General features: G+C 27.4%; 1 protein-coding gene across 4 annotated transcripts in view; it reads right to left on the reverse strand.

Annotated features, from left to right (window-relative positions):
• Positions 1 to 22,988, reverse strand: part of LOC109601268 (ecdysone receptor) — a 210,475-nt gene that overhangs the window by 80,193 nt on the left and 107,294 nt on the right. For all 4 annotated transcript variants that reach the window (XM_049967475.1, XM_049967477.1, XM_049967476.1 and 1 more), the window contains one exon: positions 4,162 to 4,697. In XM_049967475.1, the coding sequence (XP_049823432.1) occupies positions 4,162 to 4,642 (481 nt within the window). In that variant the 5' untranslated portion in view covers positions 4,643 to 4,697. The remainder of the gene's footprint in view (positions 1 to 4,161; positions 4,698 to 22,988) is intronic.

The following is a 22,988-nucleotide window of genomic DNA, read 5'->3' on the forward strand; positions in this document are numbered from 1 at the left end:
CATTATTATTTGAAAATCATTAGATGATCAAAAAGAATAAATAAAATGGATGAATCTTCCAATCCAATATTTTCGTCAAATATCATTAAATTCAGAAAAGACTGAAAGATGTTTAAAATGACACGTGGAACTTTGTTTTTAAAATTCTCTTCAAATTTCATCCATTTTTAAATAAAATATAATATACTACTTCTTTTAAAATTGTACTTGTTTATTAATCTAAAATCAGTTAAAATTTTAGATAATAAAACTTTGTTGTTATTTAAGTTCATTAAAATGTTTAAAATTATTCAAGAGAAAATTTTTATCAAAAGTGTAAAAAGTAAAAAACTCTATTTTTTAATTTTATTATAATTTCAAAGTAATTAGATGAACAAAAAGAATAAAATGAAAAAAAGAAACTTCTTTAAAATGGAAGGAAGAAATTTTTTTCAAAATTCTCATCAAATTTTATTAAATTAAAAATTCAATTTTTTTACTTAAAATTTTATATGCCACAAAGATTTCAAAAGTGCATAAATAATAAAAGTTCAATTTAAAATAAACTAAAAGTTTAAAAAACGAAAACATTTATGTAAATTTTTTAAAATGTGTAAAATTATTATTTAAACTCCATAATTAAAAATCCATAAGAAATATTTAACATGTAAAAAGTAAAAAATATTTTTAAAATTTTCATTCATTCATTAGATGAACAAAAAGAATAAAATGGATGAAAGAAAGTCCATTAAAAATTGCCGTCATATTTCATTAAATTAAATAATTATTATTTCAGACTTAAATAAATATTTATGATTATCTAAAATTGCATAAATAAACATTGTAGTGAAAAAATAAAAATACAATTTTCCACCGTTTATACAAAACACCAAAAATGCACTTGTAAAACTTGTCGGCCTAAAATAAACGCCAAATAAATAAAAACCTAAAATGTAAATTCAATTTACAGCTCCCGCAAACAAAATACATACGCAAATTTAGCGATCACAAACACACCCAAGGATATTTAATTTACCAAACCGCAAATCAATATATGTGTTCGTTATTCCCAGTGAGCGAGTTAAAAATAAAAATTTCGATGTGAAGGTAGGTCACGATCAGCAAATATCAGCATGATTAACATCGTCATGTCGCGGCCGCGGCGCAGCATAGAAACCGCGTGTTTATTTACGGTGCGAATCCTTATGGCAACAGAACTGAGAAACATCTGCCAGATTTTTATTAAAACACTCCGTACATAGCCAGTCTATTTATCAGCTCGCATACAATGACCCACACAACTTCTCAATCCTCCCCATTTTCACGCCCCACACGCACCACCCCAACAGCGAAAACTGCGAAAATGTGTGCACACCGCGACAGGATGCGTGGGCGGGCACGCAACCGGCTCCCAAGGCTGGATTTTCGTTGCGAGTGCAGCCACGGCCACGCACTCGAAAATTCGACGCGTCATTTTCGTTGCGGCCCGCAAAAAATCGAACGCCGATCGGCCGCTCACGTTCGAGGGTGCAAAGCTAATTTTAGACGTCAAGGTTGCGAGGCGAGATGGACGCGCTCTGCCAAAAAACCAGACACGGTGGAGCATTTAAATGGGGAACGGGTCGCCTTGAACTTGCAGGTTTATCAACCGCCAAATTATATCAACAGTTTAGCATTACAAAATAAATAGACACGGGTTCTAGGAACTTTGCAGCTCGATTGGCACGAAGTGCGGTGCAGTGGCACGGCTCGCTGGTGGTCCGGGAAGGTGGGCGCGTTGTTGATACCCAATTTCAGATGTGTTCTGCTATTTGTTATTGTGTGCGGGCCGGGCCGTTTTGCGTTGCGTGCTGACCGCTGCACTATTTGCACTTTGCAAATGATTTTATTAATAATAGTGCAGAAGGATTTCCGTTTACTATTTTTTGTTCATTTTTAACAAGTCTTTCTTGTACATTCCAAAAAGCTGTTTAAATTTACAATTTTTTTTTTTCTAAATTATTAATCTTTTATGAAAATTTGGAATCTTTCATAAAAAGCTCTTCATATTCAAAATTTCGTTTTCTAATTTGTTAAACTAAATACTATTTTTATTATAATAAATTTGACACCGATTTTTTTATTAGTAATAAAATCAATGTTACCAAAATAATTTTTCACTGTTGATTTAAAATTTAATTTTCATGTAAAATTAAAAATATTAGAGCTTTCCTACAAAAGTTTCAACCAAACTACACTAAATACATGTTTTATTATAATAAATTTAGCACTGCGTTTATAATTAATAATAAATTAATATTTTAATTATACAAGTTACCAAAATAATTCTTTCTTCACTGCTATTTTCGATTAACTTTTCATGCAATATTAAAAGTACACCTTTCTTTAAAATTTTGAAGCTTTCATAAAAAAGCTTTTTAATCTCAATAACCTGTTAAACTAAATACATTTTATATCATAATAAATATAACACTGATTTTATTATTAATAATGAAATTATACAAGTTACCAAAATAATTCTTCAGTGTTATTTCCGATTTTCATGTAAAATTAAAAATAATATTTCTGAAAAATTTTGGAGCTTTCCTAAAAAAGCTTTTTTTAAAATTCAAATTAGTTTTTTCTAATTTGTTAAACTAAATACAGGATTTATCATAATAAATTTAACAGAGAATTTATTATTAATAATATAATAATATTTTAATTAAACAGGTTACCAACATAATTCTTCACTGTTATTTTCGATTTTAGGTTAAAGTTTCATGTAAAATTAAAAATACATCTGTCTTGAAAATTTTGGAGCTTCCCCAAAAAAGCTTTTCAAATTCAAATTTTTTTTTCTAATTTGTTAAACTAAATATAGGTTTTATTATAATAAATTTAACACGGAATTTATTATTAATAATAGAATAATATTTTAATTAAACAGATTACCAAAATAATTCTTCACTGTTATTTTCGATTTTAAATTGAATTTTCATGTAAAAATTAAAAATACATATGTCTTGAAAATTTTGGAGCTTTCATAAAAAAGCTTTTCAAATTCAAAATTTCTTTTTCTAATTTGGTAAACTAATTACATATTTTATAGTAACAAATTTAACACAGAATTTCCATTATTAATAATAATATATTAATTAAATAGATTACCAAAATAATTCTTCATTATTATTTTCGATTTTACATTTAATTTTCATGTAGAATTAAAAATACATATTTCTCAAAAAAATTTTCCAAAAAAGCTTTTCGAAGTCCAAAATTATTTTTCTAATTCATTAAATAAAATACATGTACAATATTTCTCGAAAATTTCATATTCAAATACATCTTTCTTAAACATTTTTGGGGCTTTCCTGAAAAAGATTTTCAAATTCAAAATAAACACATATTTTAAGAGAAAAATTATTAATTTATACTTATTTATTATTTTCGTACGTTTATTTACAGTTAAAAATTACAAATAATGAAAATTTTTAACATTAATGGTAAATAAAATTAAATGATATATTTTAATTTGTTTTTCAGTTCATTAATAATCATCGATATATTGTGAGTCTACTCTAATTTTTATTAATATCTTCTTTTTATGCTTATTTTATATATTTCCCATTTGCACTTTTAAAATAAATTTCTAAATTTTCACTCTATTATAATTTTTCAAAACTTTTTACCAATCTACTTGTATGAGTATGAAATGTTTTCATTATTTCCATTGCTGCTTTTTTATAATTGATGGTATATGCACGCTGTTGAGCCACTGAATTTGTAATTATGTTTAATGAACATTCATTAATATTCTTCCCATAAAATAAATTATATAAATACGAAAGGCAACCGATTACATGGAACATCACAAATATATACGATTAACTTTATAAAAATCTTACTTATTTTGTATCGAGTAAATCATAATTGTTATTATTCTTCTCCATGCTATTTCCATGTAAATATTATATTGAATTATCCTAGATATAATTTTAAAAAAGCTTTTTTAAAATTAATTTCAAAAAACTTGTATAAAAACCAATCAAAAAATTGGTAGATAAATTTAAAAAATAATTTCAAAAAACTTTTATAAAAACCAACCAAAAAATTGGCAGATAAAATCGTTTATTTTTGAAAAAAAAAAAAATTAAATATTTGTTGGTGATCATGATATTCCTAGTGGATGGAGACACTCACCACTTTTATCGTTGGGACTGCACGGATCGTAGCTCCCCGACGACATCGGCGACGAGTACCCGTTACTGATGACCGTGAAGGGTAGCTGGTGGCCGGGCGGCCCCGGCGACGGCGTCAGGGGCGGCGCGATGGCACTGATAGTCCTGGGACTGGGCGAGCCCATCCATTCGTCCGTCCTCTGCCTCTTGGCGGCGGTACCGTTACCGCTGCCCGACGCACTCCCGTTCCCCAAGCCCCCGAACTGTCCCGACACTAGCCCGTTGGACTGGATGCCGTTGCCGACGGCCGCCAGCGTCGTCACCAGACCGTTGGAGGGCGTCGTCGCTCCCGCCAAGATGGTCGCGAGGCCGTTCGAGGTCTGGAGCGGCGGCGCCTCGGACTTGACGAGCAGCACGTCGTCGTCGCGGTACATCATCTCGTGCTTGAGGTCCATGTTGGTCGGTGGCGGCGCGTGGTGCGTCGTCGTCGCGGCGGCGGTCATCAACCGAGGCGGGGCAGGGGACGACCGGGATCCGGCCGCGACATACTATCACAATCTGTAACAACAAACGACGATCGTTAATTACAATTAAACATGTCTCGGGCTCAAAACGCGGACCCTTGGGCCACTCCCTTCGCAGCTAAAAAATTAATTAGCAGTTCCGCGATAAATCAAATTGCCGCCGACTTTCTTTGCCGATTTTTTTTTATTATTAATTATAGACGAAAAGGGTCGTGGCTAATGGAAACGCGTTGTAGTTTTTCCACCGGCGAAACGAGGTCAATTGTTTTACGCGGACTTCCTGTTTGGGACCAAAAGGCGAGGCGGAGGAAGAGCCTGACCTCAGGACCGCAGTGGAAATAGAGCGCTAATGGTTTTATTCGGTTATTTCAAGCGACGGCCGCGGCAGTAATTCGATTTACGCTGTGGAGGGAAAAAACCAGCTGGGGTTAGAGAGTGAAAAATATTGTACAAATGGCGCACACACTGCGAAATTAATGTTAAACAGGGTTAAATGTGTTAAGATTACATTACTTCCTACTCGAAACAGTGTTATGGCCATTTAAATGTGGGCATTATTTTATTATGTGCTTCAACCGCACATGCTCTCCAAACTATGTTTCTAATTTAAGTTTTTTGGTTACGTTCCAACATTATGAACCATATAATTCACTAATATCCATGACAATCACGGAAACTTTCTTAGAATAATTATATAATTTATATGTGTACTTTCTAACAAACTAGATTAAGATTAATGTAATATATATCATGTACATATTTATTACGTATCCCGTCCCTTTGAGGTAAATGCAGTACAGGATTATTCTGATGCACCACGTAGGTAGAAACGCCTTTGGGGATGCACACACCCTGTTGATCAGACACGTATGGAAACATCGTGACAGCCTGAATCAATTACAGCCCCAATCTGACATAATGAAGCTTCGGCACCCCAAAGCACGTAGGGTGAAAACTACACTACAAAGGGGTGCGTCCGATATTGCAACGTACAACAAGTAGCATATCCATATTAAATCCGACACCTTGTAGAAGACAAACCGGTAACTTTAATGGTGTGAGTTTTAATAATCTGCGATGGTTGATTAACAACTTTTAGGGTAAAATTAACTTGAATCATGAAGAGCGAGAGGGGGAGAAAACTGCGTATGTTGTGTCTGTCGTTATCGATTCTGTCTGAAACTCCCCCCGGGGATACGAACTGCCGAAAACTGGCGAGACTGAGACCCTGCATCTGGGAAATGCCGAGAACAAAGATGTATTCGAACTTTAAACGACTCCAATGGTACGTAAACAACTGCAATGGTATTTTTCAACTGTTTAATTGGGAAGTTAATTTAAATTATATTCTATAAAGGATAAGGAAACTTAATTATATTACTGGTTAGTCATTTCCATTGGCTAATAATTTTATAATTTGTAGATGGTATTTAAATTTAATGAATTTAAAACACCTTAATTTTATACAAAATTTTATTGAAAGCTCCAGAACTGTCTTAGATTATTCAGAGCTGTCCAGAACACAACAAAACTATCCTCAACTATACAAAATAGATCAGAAAGTTTTAATACAATCATATTAATTTTATATATATTTGTTTTGAAAATTTCAGTATTGTCTTAAATTTATGTAGAAAGTTTAAAGAAGAAAGATATTTCGAAACTAGTTTAATTTTATGCAAAACTACTTAAAAACTTTAATTTTATAAAAAAGATTAAAATTTTCTGAATTGTTTCAATTTTTATATAATATTGATTAACTTTTATACAAATATAATAATTTATAGAACTTTCAGAATTGTTTCTAGTTAAGAAGTTTTAAAACTGCCTAAAATAATATTAATTTTGTATAGCATTGTATAGAAAGTCTCAGAACTCGTTTCATTTATGTAGAACTATATAGGAAGTTTCATAATTATCCAAAATTTTTATACAAAATTGACTCTAAAACTTCAGGAGTGTCCTTAATATGTTATAATTAAGAAGTTTCAAAACTGATTGTAACAGTATTAATTTTGTATAGAATTGTATAGAAAGCTTCAGAACTCTCTTGTGATTTATGTAGAACTGTATAGAAAGTTTCACAATAATCCCAAATTTTACACAAAGCTGCTCAGAAAACTTCAGGAGTGTCCTAAATATGTTCCATTTAAGAAGTTTCAAAACTGTCTAAAACAGAATTAATTTTGTATATAATTGTTTCAGAAAAGTCTTTTCATTTGTGAAGAACCGTATAGGACGTTTCAAAATTATCACAATTTTTATACAAACTTTAGAAGTGTCTTAAATATGTCCTAGTAAAGATGTTTTGAAACTGTCTAAAACAATATTAATTTTGTATAGAACTGTATAGAAATTTTCAGAAATGTATTTTCATTTACATAGAACTGTCTGGGAAGTTTCAGAATTTTTGCCAATTTTTATACAAAGCTGTCTAGAAAACTTTAGGAGTATCCTAAATATGTTCTAGTTAAGAAATTTCAAAACTATCTAAAACATTATTAATTTTGTATAGAATTGTATAGAAAGTTTCGGAACCGTCCTTTTATTTATGTAGAACTGTATAGGAAGTTTCACAATTATCCCAATTTTTATATAAAGCTGTCTAGAAAACTTCAGGACTGTCCTAAATGTGTTCTAGTTAAGAAGTTTTAAAACTGACTGAAACAATATTAATTTTGTATAAAATTGTATAGAAAGTTTCAGAAATGCATTTTCATTTACATAGAGCTGTATGGGAAGTTTCAGAATATTCCCAATTTTTATACAAAGCTGTCTAGAAAACTTTAGATGTGTCCTAAATATGTTCTAGTTAAGAAATTTCAAAACTGTCTAAAACATTATTAATTTTGTATAGAAAGTTTCGGTCTTTTCATTTATGTAGAACTGTATAGGAAGTTTCACAATTATCCCAATTTTTATATAAAGCTGTCTAAAAAACTTCAGGACTGTCCTAAATGTGTTTTAGTTAAGCAGTTTCAAAACAGTCTAAAACATTAATAATTTTGTATGGAATTGTACAGAAAGTTTCAGAACTGTATTTCCATTTATATAGAACCGTATAGAAAGTTTCAGAATTTTCCCAATTTTTATACAAAGCTGTGTAGAAAACTGTCCCAAATATATTCTAGTTAAGAAGTTTCAAAACTGCCTTAAACAGTATTAATTTTATATAGAATTGTGTAAAAAGTTTCAGAACTGTCCTTTCATTTATGTAGAACTGTATATGAAGTTTCAGAATTATTCCAATTGTATTGTATACAGAATAATTTAGAAAATTTGAAAAGCGTTTTAATTTTTTCGAATTATCCGAAACTTTATAGAAAATTGTCTACAAAAATTCTGAACTCACTTAAATCTTATAAAACTTAACTTTATATAGAAATAGAATGTGCAAATTACATTTTCTTGTTGTATTAATTTGTGACTTAACAAGTTGTGGATACAACAAAATTATTTTTGTTCCAATAAGGTTATAGAAAGTCTTCAAAATGTGAGCCACCTTTATTTATGTAAATATTTAATCTTTGTTTCATATTTTTAGGTACAGTGGATGTTTTATACAATATGCATTGTTGTATTATTAAATTGTCTATATGTCTTAAATTGAAAATTAATTAAAAAACAAATAAATCAAGATCCAATTGTGTACCACGATTGCGTGGTTATCATTCGTCCACGTCGCCGCTCATTACGGCATTGTTATTATTGCGCGCGTGATAAAAAATAAGCGGCAGGATTGTCTAGACTCGAAATTAATCGGGTCCCGGGGAGCGGCAGGCGGTCCGGGCCGGTGTGTGCGTCGCTCCCGTTTTTTATGCGTCGCGGATTTCACTTTCCCAGTTCTCCGACCTTCGTCCTTGGCGCTCCGAGAGAGTGCTGCGATCCTGCGGGTGTGTGTGTGTGTGTTTGGTATCGAGCAGCGGCGGCGAGGGACGGCGGACCGGGTCTGGCCCAAGTGCACCGCCCCCACGTCCGTCTAGACTACCCCGACCCCGATTTTCACAAAAGGTGTTCGTTCGGCTCGGTTTCAGCCGGCCCGCAAAACAACTACTTTACGGACAGATAGTGGCGGAGACGTTTTCCGACACTTCCATTTCGACAATGCAATATCGCTTCTATTGAGTCGGTGTTTGTTCGATTTTGATGGATTCTCGGGATAAGGAAATGTTGGAAATGTGTTTGGAAATGGTGGATGATGTTGACACTTTGAAAATCACTAAGTACCTCCTATTATATCAATCACATTTTCAGTGGACTTTTAATTTATATAAAAATATATGGGAGAAATAATAAAATATTACTTTTTATAATAATAAAATTTTACTTTTTATACAAAACTGTCTAGAAAATTTTATAACTTGTCAATCTTACACAAAAGTGGCTTAGAAAATTTGAAAATTACATAAAAACCTTCATAACTGTATAAATTTTATACAGAACTGTTTAGAAAATCTTATTATACAGTAATGTTTAACATGTTTCCCAAACTTTTTAAATTTTTATAAATGTGATTAAAAAGTTTTAGAACTGAATTAATTTTATATAAAACTATTTACGTATTTGCAAATTGTTTTAAATTTGTCCAGAATTAGTTAAAAAGTTCCACAACTGTTTTGATTTTATATAGAACTGTATAGAAAATTTGATAACTTGTCAATCTTACACAAAATTGGCTTAGAAAATTTGAGAATTACTTAAAAACTTTCATAACTGTCTAAATCTTATACATAACTGTTTAGAAAATATTAGAGTTGTATCAAATTTATACAGGAATGTTTAACATGTTTCCCAAACTTTTTATATTTTTATAAACGTGATTAAAAAGTTTTAGAACTAAATTAATTTTATACAGAACTGTTTACGAAGTTTCAAATTGTCTTAAATTTGTACAGAATTAGTTAAAAAGTTCCAGAACTGTCTTGATTTTATAGAGAACTGTATAGAAAATTTGATAACTTGTCAATCTTACACAAAATGTGCTTGGAACATTTGAACTTGTCAATCTTATACAATACTGGCTTAGAAAATATGAAAATTACTTAGAAGCTTTCATAACTGTCTAAATCTTATACATAACTGTTTAGAAAATCTTTAGAGTTGTATTAAATTTATACAGGAATGTTTAATATGTTATCCAAACTTTTTAAATTTTCATAACTGTCTAAATCTCATACATACCTGTTTAGAAAATATTAGAGTTGTATTAAATTTATACAGGAATGTTTAACATGTTTCCCAAACTTTTTATATTTTTATAAATGTGATTAAAAAGTTTTAGAACTAAATTAATTTTATACAGAACTGTTTACGAAGTTTCAAATTGTCTTAAATTTGTACAGAATTAGTTAAAAAGTTCCAGAAGTGTCTTGATTTTATACAAAAGTGTATAGAAAATCTTATAACTTGTCAATCTTATACAATACTGGCTTAGAAAATATGAGAATTACTTAGAAACTTTCATAACTGTGTAAATTTTATACATAACTGTTTAGAAAATCTTAGAGTTGTATTAAATTTATACAGGAATGTTTAACATGTTTCCCAAACTTTTTAAATTCTTATAAATATGATTAAAACGTTTTAGAACTAAATTAATTTTATATAGAACTGTTTACGAAGTTTCAAATTGCTTTAAATTTGTACAGAATTAGTTAAAAAGTTCCAGAACTGTCTTGATTTTATAGAGAACTGTATAGAAAATTTGAGAATTGCTTAGAAACAGAATTAGTTATAAAGTGTCCGAACATTTTATACAGAAGTTGTATAATAAATTCTATAACTTCTTAATTTTATATAAAACTTGTTTAGATAACTTCAGAATTTCTTAGAAACTTTCATAACACTCTGTCTTCCAAATTAAATAAGATCAATCTATTAAATAAATAAAGATAAAATCAAACAAATTACATACGTAAAAGTGTACACAAGAATTATTGTAATTCCATGGTAAATATAATATAATATTTACGTATTGTTATTTAATAAATACACATAGTACAAATTAGACAATTAGACAACCAAAATAGAATTAAACTTAAATTTCCTCTCTAACTGCAGTAATTCTAAAATAGTGCACTAGCTCGTTGTAGGATAGTCGGTTAATTAGGGCATAACCAACATCTGTGCTATTTATAATTGAGGTGTTGGCTAGTTGTTTTAGGCTATTTTCGGACTGAATATTCTCATAGTTTCCACGTACTTCTATTGGACTTGCATCATTACATAACCACTTGTACATGCTGAAAAAGTTTGTTTACACATTTCAGGACAATTTCCTTAATTAATATTGCCGTTTTAACAAAAAACATTGATTAAATCCGTCGTTCTTTGTCCGTCCTATAACATAACTCTTAGATGGTATAATTGTAATGGAGTAACACAAGTTTCAAACCACTCGAAAACAACTTCCTGTCGTTGTTTGTAAACCAGAGTTTAAATTCGTTCCAGACTAAAATAGGTTATGTGGCGTCATGTCGTTTTTGTTTTCGTCGTTCCGGACCCGTTGAAACATGCATTAGGCTCCTAATAAATTGTGTAACACGTGTTGGAGGATGTGTGGGCCTTTTTTCACACCTTTGCTAATCGTGCAGAATAAATGCTCTAAAAGTTTGTGGAGTGTTAAATTTGGACAGCAATTTTACTAATTGTCTTAAATTTTGGATAGAACTAGTCTTAATTTTATACAGAACTGTATGGGAACTTAAATGTATGCAAAAGTTTCAAAACTTTTTTAAATTTGTCTAAATCTAATTAGAAAGTTTTACAACTGTCTTTATTTTATACAGAAGAGCATAGGAAGTTTCACAACGTTTTAAATTTATATAAAAATATTTAAGAAGTTTCAAAACTCTTATAAATTTGTCTAAATCTAATTAGAAAGTTTTACAACTGTCTTTATTTTATACAGAAGATCATAGGAAGTTTCACAACTGTCTTAAATTTATGTAAAAATATTTAAGAAGTTTCAAAACTCTTTTAAATTTGTATAAATTTAATTCGAAAGTTTTTATTTTATACAGGACAGCATAGGATGTTTCACAACTGTCTCAAATTTATGTGAAAATATTTAAGAAGTTTAAAAACGCTTTTAAATTTGTATAAATCTAATTAGAAAGTTTTATAACTGTCTTTATTTTATACAGAACAGCATTGGAAGTTTCGCAACTGTCTTAAATTTATACGAAAATGTTTAAGAAGTTTCAAAACTCTTTTAAATTTGTTTAAATCTAATTAGAAAGTTTTATAACTGTCTTAATTTTATTCAGAATAGTATAAAAAGTTTCACAATTTTCTTAAATTTATTCGAAAATATTTAAGAAGTTTCAAAACTCTTTCAAATTTGTATAAATCTAATTAGAAAGATTTACAACTGTCTTTATTTTATACGGGACAGCACAGGAAGTTTCACAACTGTCTTAAATTTATATGAAAATATTTAAGAAGTTTCAAAACTCTTTTAAATTTGTATAAATCTAATTAGAAAGTTCTACAACCGTCTTTATTTTAAACAAGACAGCATAGAAAGTTTCACAACTGTTTCAAATTTATACGAAAATATTTAAGAAGTTTAAAAACGCTTTTAAATTTGTATAAATCAAATTTGAAAGCTTTTTAAGGGTCTTTATTTTATACAGCACAGTTTAGGAAGTTCCACAACTGTCTTAAATTTATACGAAAATATTTAAGAAATTTCAAAACTCTTTTAAATTGGTCTAAACCTAATTAGAATGTTTTATAACTGTCTTTATTTTATACAGAACAGCATAAGTTTCACAATTATTTAAATTTATAGGAAAATGTTTAAGAAATTTCAAAACTCTTTTAAAATTGTATAAATCTAATTTGAAAGTTTTATAACTGTTGTTATTTTATATAGAACAGGATAAGAAATTTAACAATTATTTTAAATTTATACGAAAATGTTTAAAAATTTCCAAAAACCTTTTAAATTTGTCAAAATCTAATTAAAAAGTTTTAAGACTGTTTTTATTTTATACAGAAGATCAGAGGAAGTTTCACAATTGTCTTAAATTTATACAAAAACGTTTAAGAAGTTTAGAAACTCTTTTAAATTTATGTAAATCTAATTAAAAAGTTTTATTACTGTTTTTATTTTATATAAAACTAGATAGGAAGTTTCACAACTGTTTGCGAAAGAGTTTGAAAACTCTTCTAAATTTAGGAACAGTTTCATAAATTGGTATACTTTGCTATAAAGTTTCTTAAACATCAATATTATACAAGGATGTAGAGAAAGTTTGAATGTTATACAAAAATTTATTAGAAAATTTTAGAAAAGCTAATATCATGTACTTGTTTTAAGTTTATACAGAACTGTTCAGAAAGTACGACTGCTCCAGGAGTATTAAATCTGGACGGTGAGATGGATGCACCGGATTATTTAACAATGCAAAAAAAAACAACTCGAGACAACAATGCAATTAGTCAAGTACCCCAGATGTATATCGTAATTACCGCTTTCTCGTTTAGTCAGATGGAAACTGAACAATCGCTATTCGAGACAGTTTTTGAAACGATTGTGCAAAACTAGGAAAATCAACCGTACCGGATTTTTTTCCGTAAGAAATTTCACACAACGTTCGATAGTTGGCCAGCCAGTGCATTGTGAAACGTGCACTGAAATTCTCCACGCGGTGAACACGAAATTATGACACTATTGTTGTTAATTATGGTTATTTTTAAAAACAATTCGACTATAATCCGACCAGTTGTGGGAACGACAAGCCGTTTTTATGCGATATCGGTCGCTCATTTCACCGAGAACACTTTAAACTCTTTATTGCGTTGCACACCCCGGGGACAATGTGGATACGGGTGGCTCTTTTATTTGTCGGACGCGACGTACGGGCCGGCGTGCGGCGTATCGGCCTCGCATTCCGCAAAATTGGAAATTGGAAGTGGCTCACGGTTAAAGATAAGCCGGTTCGCTCCCTCCTGTAATCAGAGCCGGTCGAAAATGCACCGTCATTAACCGCGTAGACGTCTAGTGCCCAGACGCCGGCGATAAGCTGCAACCGGGGCTGCTCTCGCTCTCCTCTCCTTCCTTATCTTTATCGCTCCCAAGATACGGGCCAGCGACAAGAAACCCACGGCGGCATCGACTATTTATAAAACGGCACTTCGGGTTCTACGTGGTAATTTTCAGCGACTAGTTTGTAATATGCAAACGACTGCGGTGACTGCATAGGCGTAAAGACTCTATTAGGGTACCGTTGCGGCGGTCGAAGCTACATCGTGTTGTTTAAGGATGTTAATGAGCTAAAATTGATGTGTACGGGGAACATTTTTAGATAGCTTATGAAGTAACTTAATTATGCTTATTAATATTGACACTGAATGTTGAATATGGCAATGGCAAAATAAAAAGAACACATTTAATTGAGAGTAAATAATTTCTTAAATGGCTGAACAAATTAAATTTGGACATTCTTGCTGGTAAGGTAAGATGACAATAATTTTATTGTGAATTATTAAATAATGCATCTAATTAAGTACTACTAAGTAATTGCATTTATTAAAACTGAATAACATTAACACTTTTATGGAATAATATTATCCCACTCATCTTTCCTAACTTATTTATGTAAATATATATCTTATTCATGGCACAAGTCTTAAAACGACAAAAATAAAGAAGTCCTGTCACTTTATCTCATCTTAAACTCTTAAAAAATCATGTTGAAAACAAGAAAATGAAATGAAATAATACTCAGACCGTTAATCTGACTCGAACATGTTATAAGAGCGTCTGATAGAAAATTCAATTATCTTTAATTAGTGACTTCAGCTAGAAACAGCTTACAATTAAATAAAAATACTTTTTCTCGAAATGCAAAACCCAACACAAAGTACTTTCTTAAAACTTTCTTAGTTATTTATTACATCATGATGAAATAGGAAATTACTTTGCCATTCGTCGTGGACAAAATTTGTTGTATTAATACCTTAATTTTCACTCCACATTAAAATAAATTCGTATAAGAGAAAATATTATTTAATATTATTTTCTAAAATATAAATACATTCGTAAACCAATTTAGTAATTAAGGGAAATTTTAATATCCTGCTAATTTATCCTAATAATATTATTTTTTTTAATTTTGTGGTTAAGTAATTTCTATTAATATTTCAAACAGAAATTACGTGGGCAATGAAAATATGCCACACAATTATTATTATTAACTCTAACAATTAAACTTTACATTAATAACTTTTTTTTAATGGCAATAAATACTTATATGCGTGATAGAAAAAATTTCATTGAAACTAAGATAATGATATCCGTTGATTTGATTTGTTAAGGACGTATTAAATATAAATTGCAATTTATACTTGACGTTAGACAATGGAAATCCTTTCAAAATAAAATTTATTGTGATTTTAATTATAGCTTTCAAATTTAAATTAAGACGTTATATTTATTACACATCTGTTATTTTCAATATATATAAATTTGAGAATAGGTGATTTATTGCGGATTTTATGATATATTTCATTAAATTAATATATTATTTATATAGATGAGATTCAGATTTTTTTCAGATCATTTTAATAGATAGTTTTACATAAGTTTTTTTATTATAATGGTACTCCCATTTAAGTAAAATATATTTCATTTTTTATATCAAATTTTCAAAACTGTTTTTTTTTTCTTTAAATTGACATAATTTTGTTTAATTGTTTTTTTTTTAAGATTATTCTAATATACAATATTAAATTTAGTAGTATAAGTATAAGATAATAAGACGAATGAATATTTCAATTATTTAATTTTTCCAATTACATTTAATTGTTTCTTTAATCAAAACATTATTTTATTTTTTTGAAATATTTTAATAAACAATAATATTTTAAATTAATTTATTACCCAAGATATTTCGACTTGTAATAATTACACTAAACTTGTCAAAAAAAAATTACTCCTCTTTTACTTTTATTGAAATATATTTATTTAACTAAAAAATAATTTCAATAAAATATAATTTTGACTTAAGAATTTCCATCAAAGCAATTTTTAATTTTTATCTTTTAGATTATTCTGATAGATATTATAATAAGGTTTAAGATAAATTATAAATTATATTCCCAATTATAATAATTACACTAAACTTATTCTTCCCTATTTTAATGAAATATATAATTAAAAAAAATAATTCAATAAAATATATTTTTTATTGAAAAATTGCAATGATTTAATTTTTCAAATTATTTCAAATTGTTTTTATTTATTTCAGATTTTTCTAATAGATAATAATGTTATTGTAGATTCTTTAATTACAATAATATTATCAATTATAATAATTAATAATAAATATATTTTCTCTATTTTAATGAAATATATTTAATTAAAAAATAATTACAATAAAATATAATTTAGATTTAAAAATTTCAATGATTCAATTTTTCCAATTACTTCAAATTAGTTTTTAATAAAAATATTTTAATAAGAAAGTTTCACAAATGAAATTATTATTATTATTATTATTTTAATGAAATATATAAAATTTTAAAAAAATTAATTTCAATAAAATATATATTTTTGATCGAAAAGTTTCAATGATTAAATTTTTTAAATTATTTCAAATTGGTTTTCTTTTAATCAAAACAATTTTTTATTTTAATTTTCAGATGAGGTTTTACGTAAGTTTTTTAATTAAAAAATAATGACAATAAAATAAAATTTTGAAAAATTCAATAATTCAACGAATTATATACTTCAAATTGGTTTTTAGTAAAAAATGGTTTTTTACTTTTTAATTTTTTAGTTAATGTTAATGTTTTTTATTGCAAATGATATTTTGAATTACAATATAATAATTACACCAAACTTAGGAAAAAACTAAACTAATTAAAAAAAACAGAAAAAAATATTTTTTGAATTTTTTATTTAAAAGAATTCTATTTTATAAGAAAATATATAAAATAATTGAAATTTTAAATAAATATTCATTATCCTTTTTTATCCTTTAGCCCCTTTATATTATTACTATTTATTTTAATGGAGAAAATAGTATATTTCGACTTTTTATTCTACAAATGTCTTCTTGAACTTAAAATATATAAAATTTTCCTATATTTGGTAGTGATATATATTGTATTTATAGAGAAAAGTTTTTATTATCAATACAAGAAATAATTAAATAAATTTTAATACAACATACAACAACAGATTATTCTACTTCTTCGATTTTTTTTAAATTTCAGTTTAATTTTGTATAGACAGATGCCTCAAATCAGCTAGTTTTTTCCTGGTAGGCCGAGTTGCCTCAGTACCTAATCGACATGAAATCCAAGCAAGTATGTCAACGGGTCGACATAATCGAGAGTCAACGGACAACATTCCACTTTACCGGTCTCGATCGCAACAACAAAACAAACAACTTTTGCCTCGATTTTATGCCACAGAGATCTGCGCCGTGCCTCGTACCCATTTCGACGTGCGCCCGTTAATTATTAATTAAAAGTGAAAACCATAAACCCGCTGATTGATATCCGCCCAGTGGAACCGGCGAGTACTTTGTAATTGCGGCTTCGTCTAAAACGAATGCTGTATAATTGACCATTATTCCCTGATTTATTGGGACTTAAAGGGTGAAGTATTAAAGGCGTCGGACTGTCCGGCGTGGATGCTGTAAATCTGATCACTTTCCTGTATCAATCAGAGGATAATATCCCATAAGTAGTGACTTATCATATTGGCGTCCGTATTGTTGGGGCAGAGTGGATAAAGCAAATTATTCCGGCCAATTTCGCACTTCTTGGACGTAGATTGCAGATCACTATCGACCCTTTTCGACATAACAACCGGTCCGTAGCATCGGCATTTACTCCCGAAACTATTCGCAGCAGCTGCTCTAAACCCCCGTGAACCCCGGTCCGTTCTGTGAAGGCTACGACCTACTTAAATTGCCCGGATTCGAAACCGGAATCCGGGTATTCGGACGAACAGCATTTTTTCCCCTCGTCGTCAACAAGATTAATGATGTTCGTGTGCGAAACGAGACTGTCATAAACTAGGATCAACGTCTCATCCAAATTTAAATAAAATATTTACTTTTATTATTAAAATGTGACAAAAGATTTAACGAGCCAAATAACGAGTACACGGTAAGACTCAGTCGGGAGACAATACGTTTCTTTGCGGAACGCGGTGAATTGTCACGAGATGCATTTGAACGGCAGAAGCATTGTCTAATCCCCCGGATCCACGTCGCTCCAGAGTCATTGTTCCACCGGCTAGGAATCCTGGAAACGCCACGGAGCACACAGGAAGTTATTTGATTTTATGCCAGGAACTGATTAGATGAGTCGTCTCGAGTCGCTTGCACTTCAGATAAAATATTCAGAGGCACGGTTTTAATCCCTGTTCAGCAATTGAGATGTTGAATTTTACGTTGAGATTGGCGCAGGGGGTGGGGGGCGGAGCTGTAATTTATGCATTTCAGGTCCAATTAAAAACCATTGAAAATTAAACTTCATTTTTCATGTACAAAATCATTCTTAGTGATTTCGTTTTGAATTTATGTATTTCCATTACTATTAAATTAGTGGAGGAGATTCGAATAATTTTTAATTTACTTTTAAATTACACAAAAAAATCATAAAATTCTTATTATAATATTACTTCTTATAATTTTTAATATTTAAGAAAAAAAAAATGGAAAGAAACAATTTTTTTACCTTTATTTACTTAATTTATGAAAGAAATTAAAATAATTTTGTTTTATTATTATTATTTAATTTTATATTATTTTATAAAGTTAAAAAAATATTTTTTAAATGAAATAAATATTAATGATTTTTTATTAATTTTTTATTTTATAATAACACATTTACAATAAATTTACGAAAAATTCAAATGCTCAAAGCAAAAATTATTAGATTAATAAAAAATATATGTATTAGTATAAAATTTATATATTTTAAAAAGTTTATATATATAATTATATTATATATTATATAATATAATACATATTATATATACATAAATATAAAAAATATTTTTTTAAATGTAATAAAAACGACATTTTATAAATTTTTGTAAAATTTACTTATTTATAATGTAAATAAATAAACAAAAAATATTATATAACAATTAAAAACATTCTCATACCCAATTTTTGAAAATTATTTATTATATTATCATTTGTAATATATTTAAAAATTAAATAGAAATTGTTAATATTAATTTTTTATTTCATAATGAATATATTTACAACAAATTTACTAAATATATGGTCAAATGTAAAAAACTGAAATTATTAACTTATTTTAATAAAACTAATAAACAATAATTAATTAGATAAATACTTTAATTTATATAAAAATTATATATTTAAAAAAATATGTACATATATTATATATAAATAGTTTTAAATGTAATAATAATGATTTTTTATCATTTTTTGTAAAATTATATTATTTATAATGGTTTAATAAATATATATAATGGTTTAATAAATATTATATAAAATTAAAAACATTCTCATAAACTATTTTTAAAAATTATTTATTAAAATATCATTTGCAATATATAATAAATTTTTTATTTTATAATGAACAATTTATATTAAATTTACTAAATATTTAGTCAAATTTATAAAACTGAAATTATTCATTTAATAAATAAACAATAAATAAGTAAATAAACATATTTTCTTTAATATATTAATAATAATTTTTTATCAATTTTTGTAAAATCATATATTTATAATGTTTTAAACGATAAATAAATATTCAGTGTATCATGCGATAAATATTATATAAAAATTTTCATAATTTATTAAAATATCATTTGTAATAAATAAAAAAAATTTAATATTAATTTTTATTTTATATTTATAATTAATTTATGAAAAATTTGGTCAAATTTGATTTAAGAAAAATATATACTAATTTTACTTTAAATTGTATAAAATTTATAAATTTAAAAAAATATGTACATGTATTATATATGAACTTCAAAAATAATTTTTTAATAATGATTTTTTATCAGTTTTTATAAAATTTATATATTTATAATGTTTTAAACAATAAATATTATATAAAAATTAAGAATATTATCATAAACAATCTTTAAAAATTATTTATTAAAATATTATTTGTAATAAATTTATAAATTTTAAGTAGAAATTATTAATATTACTTTTTTATTTTATAATGAACATATTTACAATGAAATTATTAAAAATTTGGTCAAATGCACAAAATTGAAAAATTTAATTTAATTACAAATATATTATAATTAAGTAGATCTTTAACGATTATCTATTATTATTATTTATTTTTATTGAATTATTTAAATTACTACTATATAATCTCATTATTTATTTACTTTCTTTTAATTTTTAATATTTAACACTTCTATTTATTTAAGAATATTTTGAAAAAAAATATCGATATTTTTAGAAACTAAATTTTAACTTTATGAAATATTAATAATGACTTTAAATTTAAAAAAAATAACATATTATTAATATTATACATTTATTTAATGAAATACTTATTTTTATATTCAAAAAAAAAAAATAATTAAGTAATAAGTTGAATTAATTCTATTTAAAATTATAAAAAAATAAATTAATTATATAATGTATCATATTTAAAAATAACTTTTATTTTATATTATTTTTATAAGGAAAATATTTATAATAATTCTACAAATTTTAAAAGTCATAATATTTTAAATATTATATATATATATAATATTTCTATACTACTTATTACATACTAATTAATTTCTTAATCACACTCAAATTAAATTAACACAAATTAAAATTAATTTTTATTCAAAATTTCTTAATATTTATTTTGTACAACGATAACATGTGAATTATTTAAAATAATTTTTTATTTTGGCATTTTTGACATAAATGATTAAACAAGCAGACAAGAAAAATTACTGTTATCAGTCTCTATGGTTATTTTTATCAAAAAATTATATTAGTGCATCACTCTCGGTCCACGTTTCGACGATCCATAATAAATTTACGATGCAGCTTTCATTTTAATGTTACGGTCGTAAATCTTGGAACGATAAATTCGAGCATCGGAAACTGCAGATTGTGACTGTGATTGTGTGTGTGTATGTATAAATTTACTGTGTATACACCGCCGAGCATAAATAACGATTATCCGAATGTGTTTGTTTATTTATCCTCTTCGAAACACAAACAAAATGTAATAATTTCGCACGAATTCCGACACAATTATATCATGCGTTTTAACGATCCTCACCCCAGAATAGTCATTACTTTGGTGCATTTGCACACGTTCACATGTGACCTTTCCCAAAATCGGCAAGGCAGAGACAATACGTGTAGCAATATTCATAAAAGTTGTTTTGGTAAGCGGCTTCGTCGAGTCCCTCGTTCCTCCAAGGAACAATGGACCGCAGCCACTTCTGGGCGCATCCGCCCACTTCCTGCACAACAGTGGCCGACGTGGAAAGCAAAAGGAGGAAAACAACGACTAATGGACTCGGGGGAGATCGCCGGGCGGGTGGCTAGAAGGGGGCCACACGACGCATTTTCGTTCTAGAACGAAAAAGGGGGGAAAAAGCGGGCAAGTGTGGCGTCCAACCGGCGCCTTGCAGCGTCCCGTATTCAGGTCACAGACTGCAACGACGCTCGGCGTCGGTTCCGTCTCCGGCTGGCAACGTACCCGCCGGGATGCCATTAGGATAAGGAAAACATAACGCGGGGACGGACGGTGACTTTTCCTCTGGTTCTCCGCATTTGTGCCACACTACTGACACGTTCTTTTTATGGGGAATTTTTGAAATAAACAGGACATAAAACCAATCCAGTTCTATTTAGTTTTACGGACTTCCTGATGGACTGATGTTTTATATCGTTATGTTACTTGATGTAAGATTAGAAGAACTTAAAAATACATTGTTTTATAAAATTAGTAATACAAATAATACAATTAATTAAGCAAAATCTCATAATAATTATAAAATAAATATAAAAAGTTTATTAATATATGATTATTATTAAATGAGAAATTTTAATTATGTATTTAAATTATATAAAACTAAAATCAATTAAAAATAAAATACTTCATATAAAATTACGAATATCAATTAAAAATTTATGTGTATATTTTTTAAAATTTAATTGCAAAAGCTTAAAAATTAAATTTCCTGCGACGTCTCCTAAAAAGCTTCCTTTTGATTAAAAAACATTAGAAATTTTTTTTAATCACAACACGTGCCTCAAAAAGACCTAAATTAATTTTTTGGTAAAACCATTTTTATTTAAATATCTTATTAAACACGTAACTATAATTTTTTTTGACTTATGAAAATTCTTCACAATGAAACATCTTTATTATTACTATTTTCAGTGATAGATTCCAATTAATAGCTTCATAAAAAGTTTAAAATTTATGTGTGAATGTATTTAAAACATTTAAGACTAAAATCGCTCTTAATTCAAAATGCTTAAAAATGTTGATTTTAATATTTCAAATAAATAAATATGTTATTTTGGAATTTATAACATATTTTAAGCTGATAAAATTCAGTAATAATTTCATTAATTAATATTACAGCAGAATTAAAAATTTCCGACAAAAAATGTGAAATGTTTTATTGAATATTGAATATTAATTAACAAATTTTAATCATGTATTTAAAATATTTAAAACTAAAATTAATATTAAAAATCTTAAAAGTACGTTTCTTTCCAAAAAATTTAATAAACCACAATTATTTAATTATTAATTATTGAAATGATAATTTTAATATTTGAAATTAATAAATTGTGTTTTCAAAATATTTTAAGCTGATAAATTTCTGCAGTAATGTGATCAGTCAATAGATTAAAAATATTGAAAAAAAAAATAAACTAAATTAAAAATATCCCACAGATATATTGAAATATGTTTTATTGAATATACTAATTTCACTTGAGAAATTTTAATTATATATTTAAAATATTTAAAAATGAAATTATTCTCAATTATAAATAAACTACAATTATTGTTAATTAAAATTAAGTATGTTTGTTAATACACGTTATTAATATTAAATAAAATTTGACAATTAAATATCATATTCAAAATTTAATGGAATTCGAAATTTAAGTGGAAAAGCTTAAAAAAATGTTAATTTTAATATTTGAAATAAAGAAATATGTTAATATGTGATTTATTAAATATTTTAAGCTGATAAAACCATCAAAATTTTATGTTAAAAAACTGTAAAATTTAACTGTAATTTTTCAAAAATTTCAGTCGTAATTTGATCAATCAATAGAATAATAATATTAAACTAAATTGAATATTCTAAAAAAAA

The sequence above is a fragment of the Aethina tumida genome, chromosome 5, assembly GCF_024364675.1.
Source record: "Aethina tumida isolate Nest 87 chromosome 5, icAetTumi1.1, whole genome shotgun sequence".
Classification (NCBI taxonomy): domain Eukaryota; kingdom Metazoa; phylum Arthropoda; class Insecta; order Coleoptera; family Nitidulidae; genus Aethina; species Aethina tumida.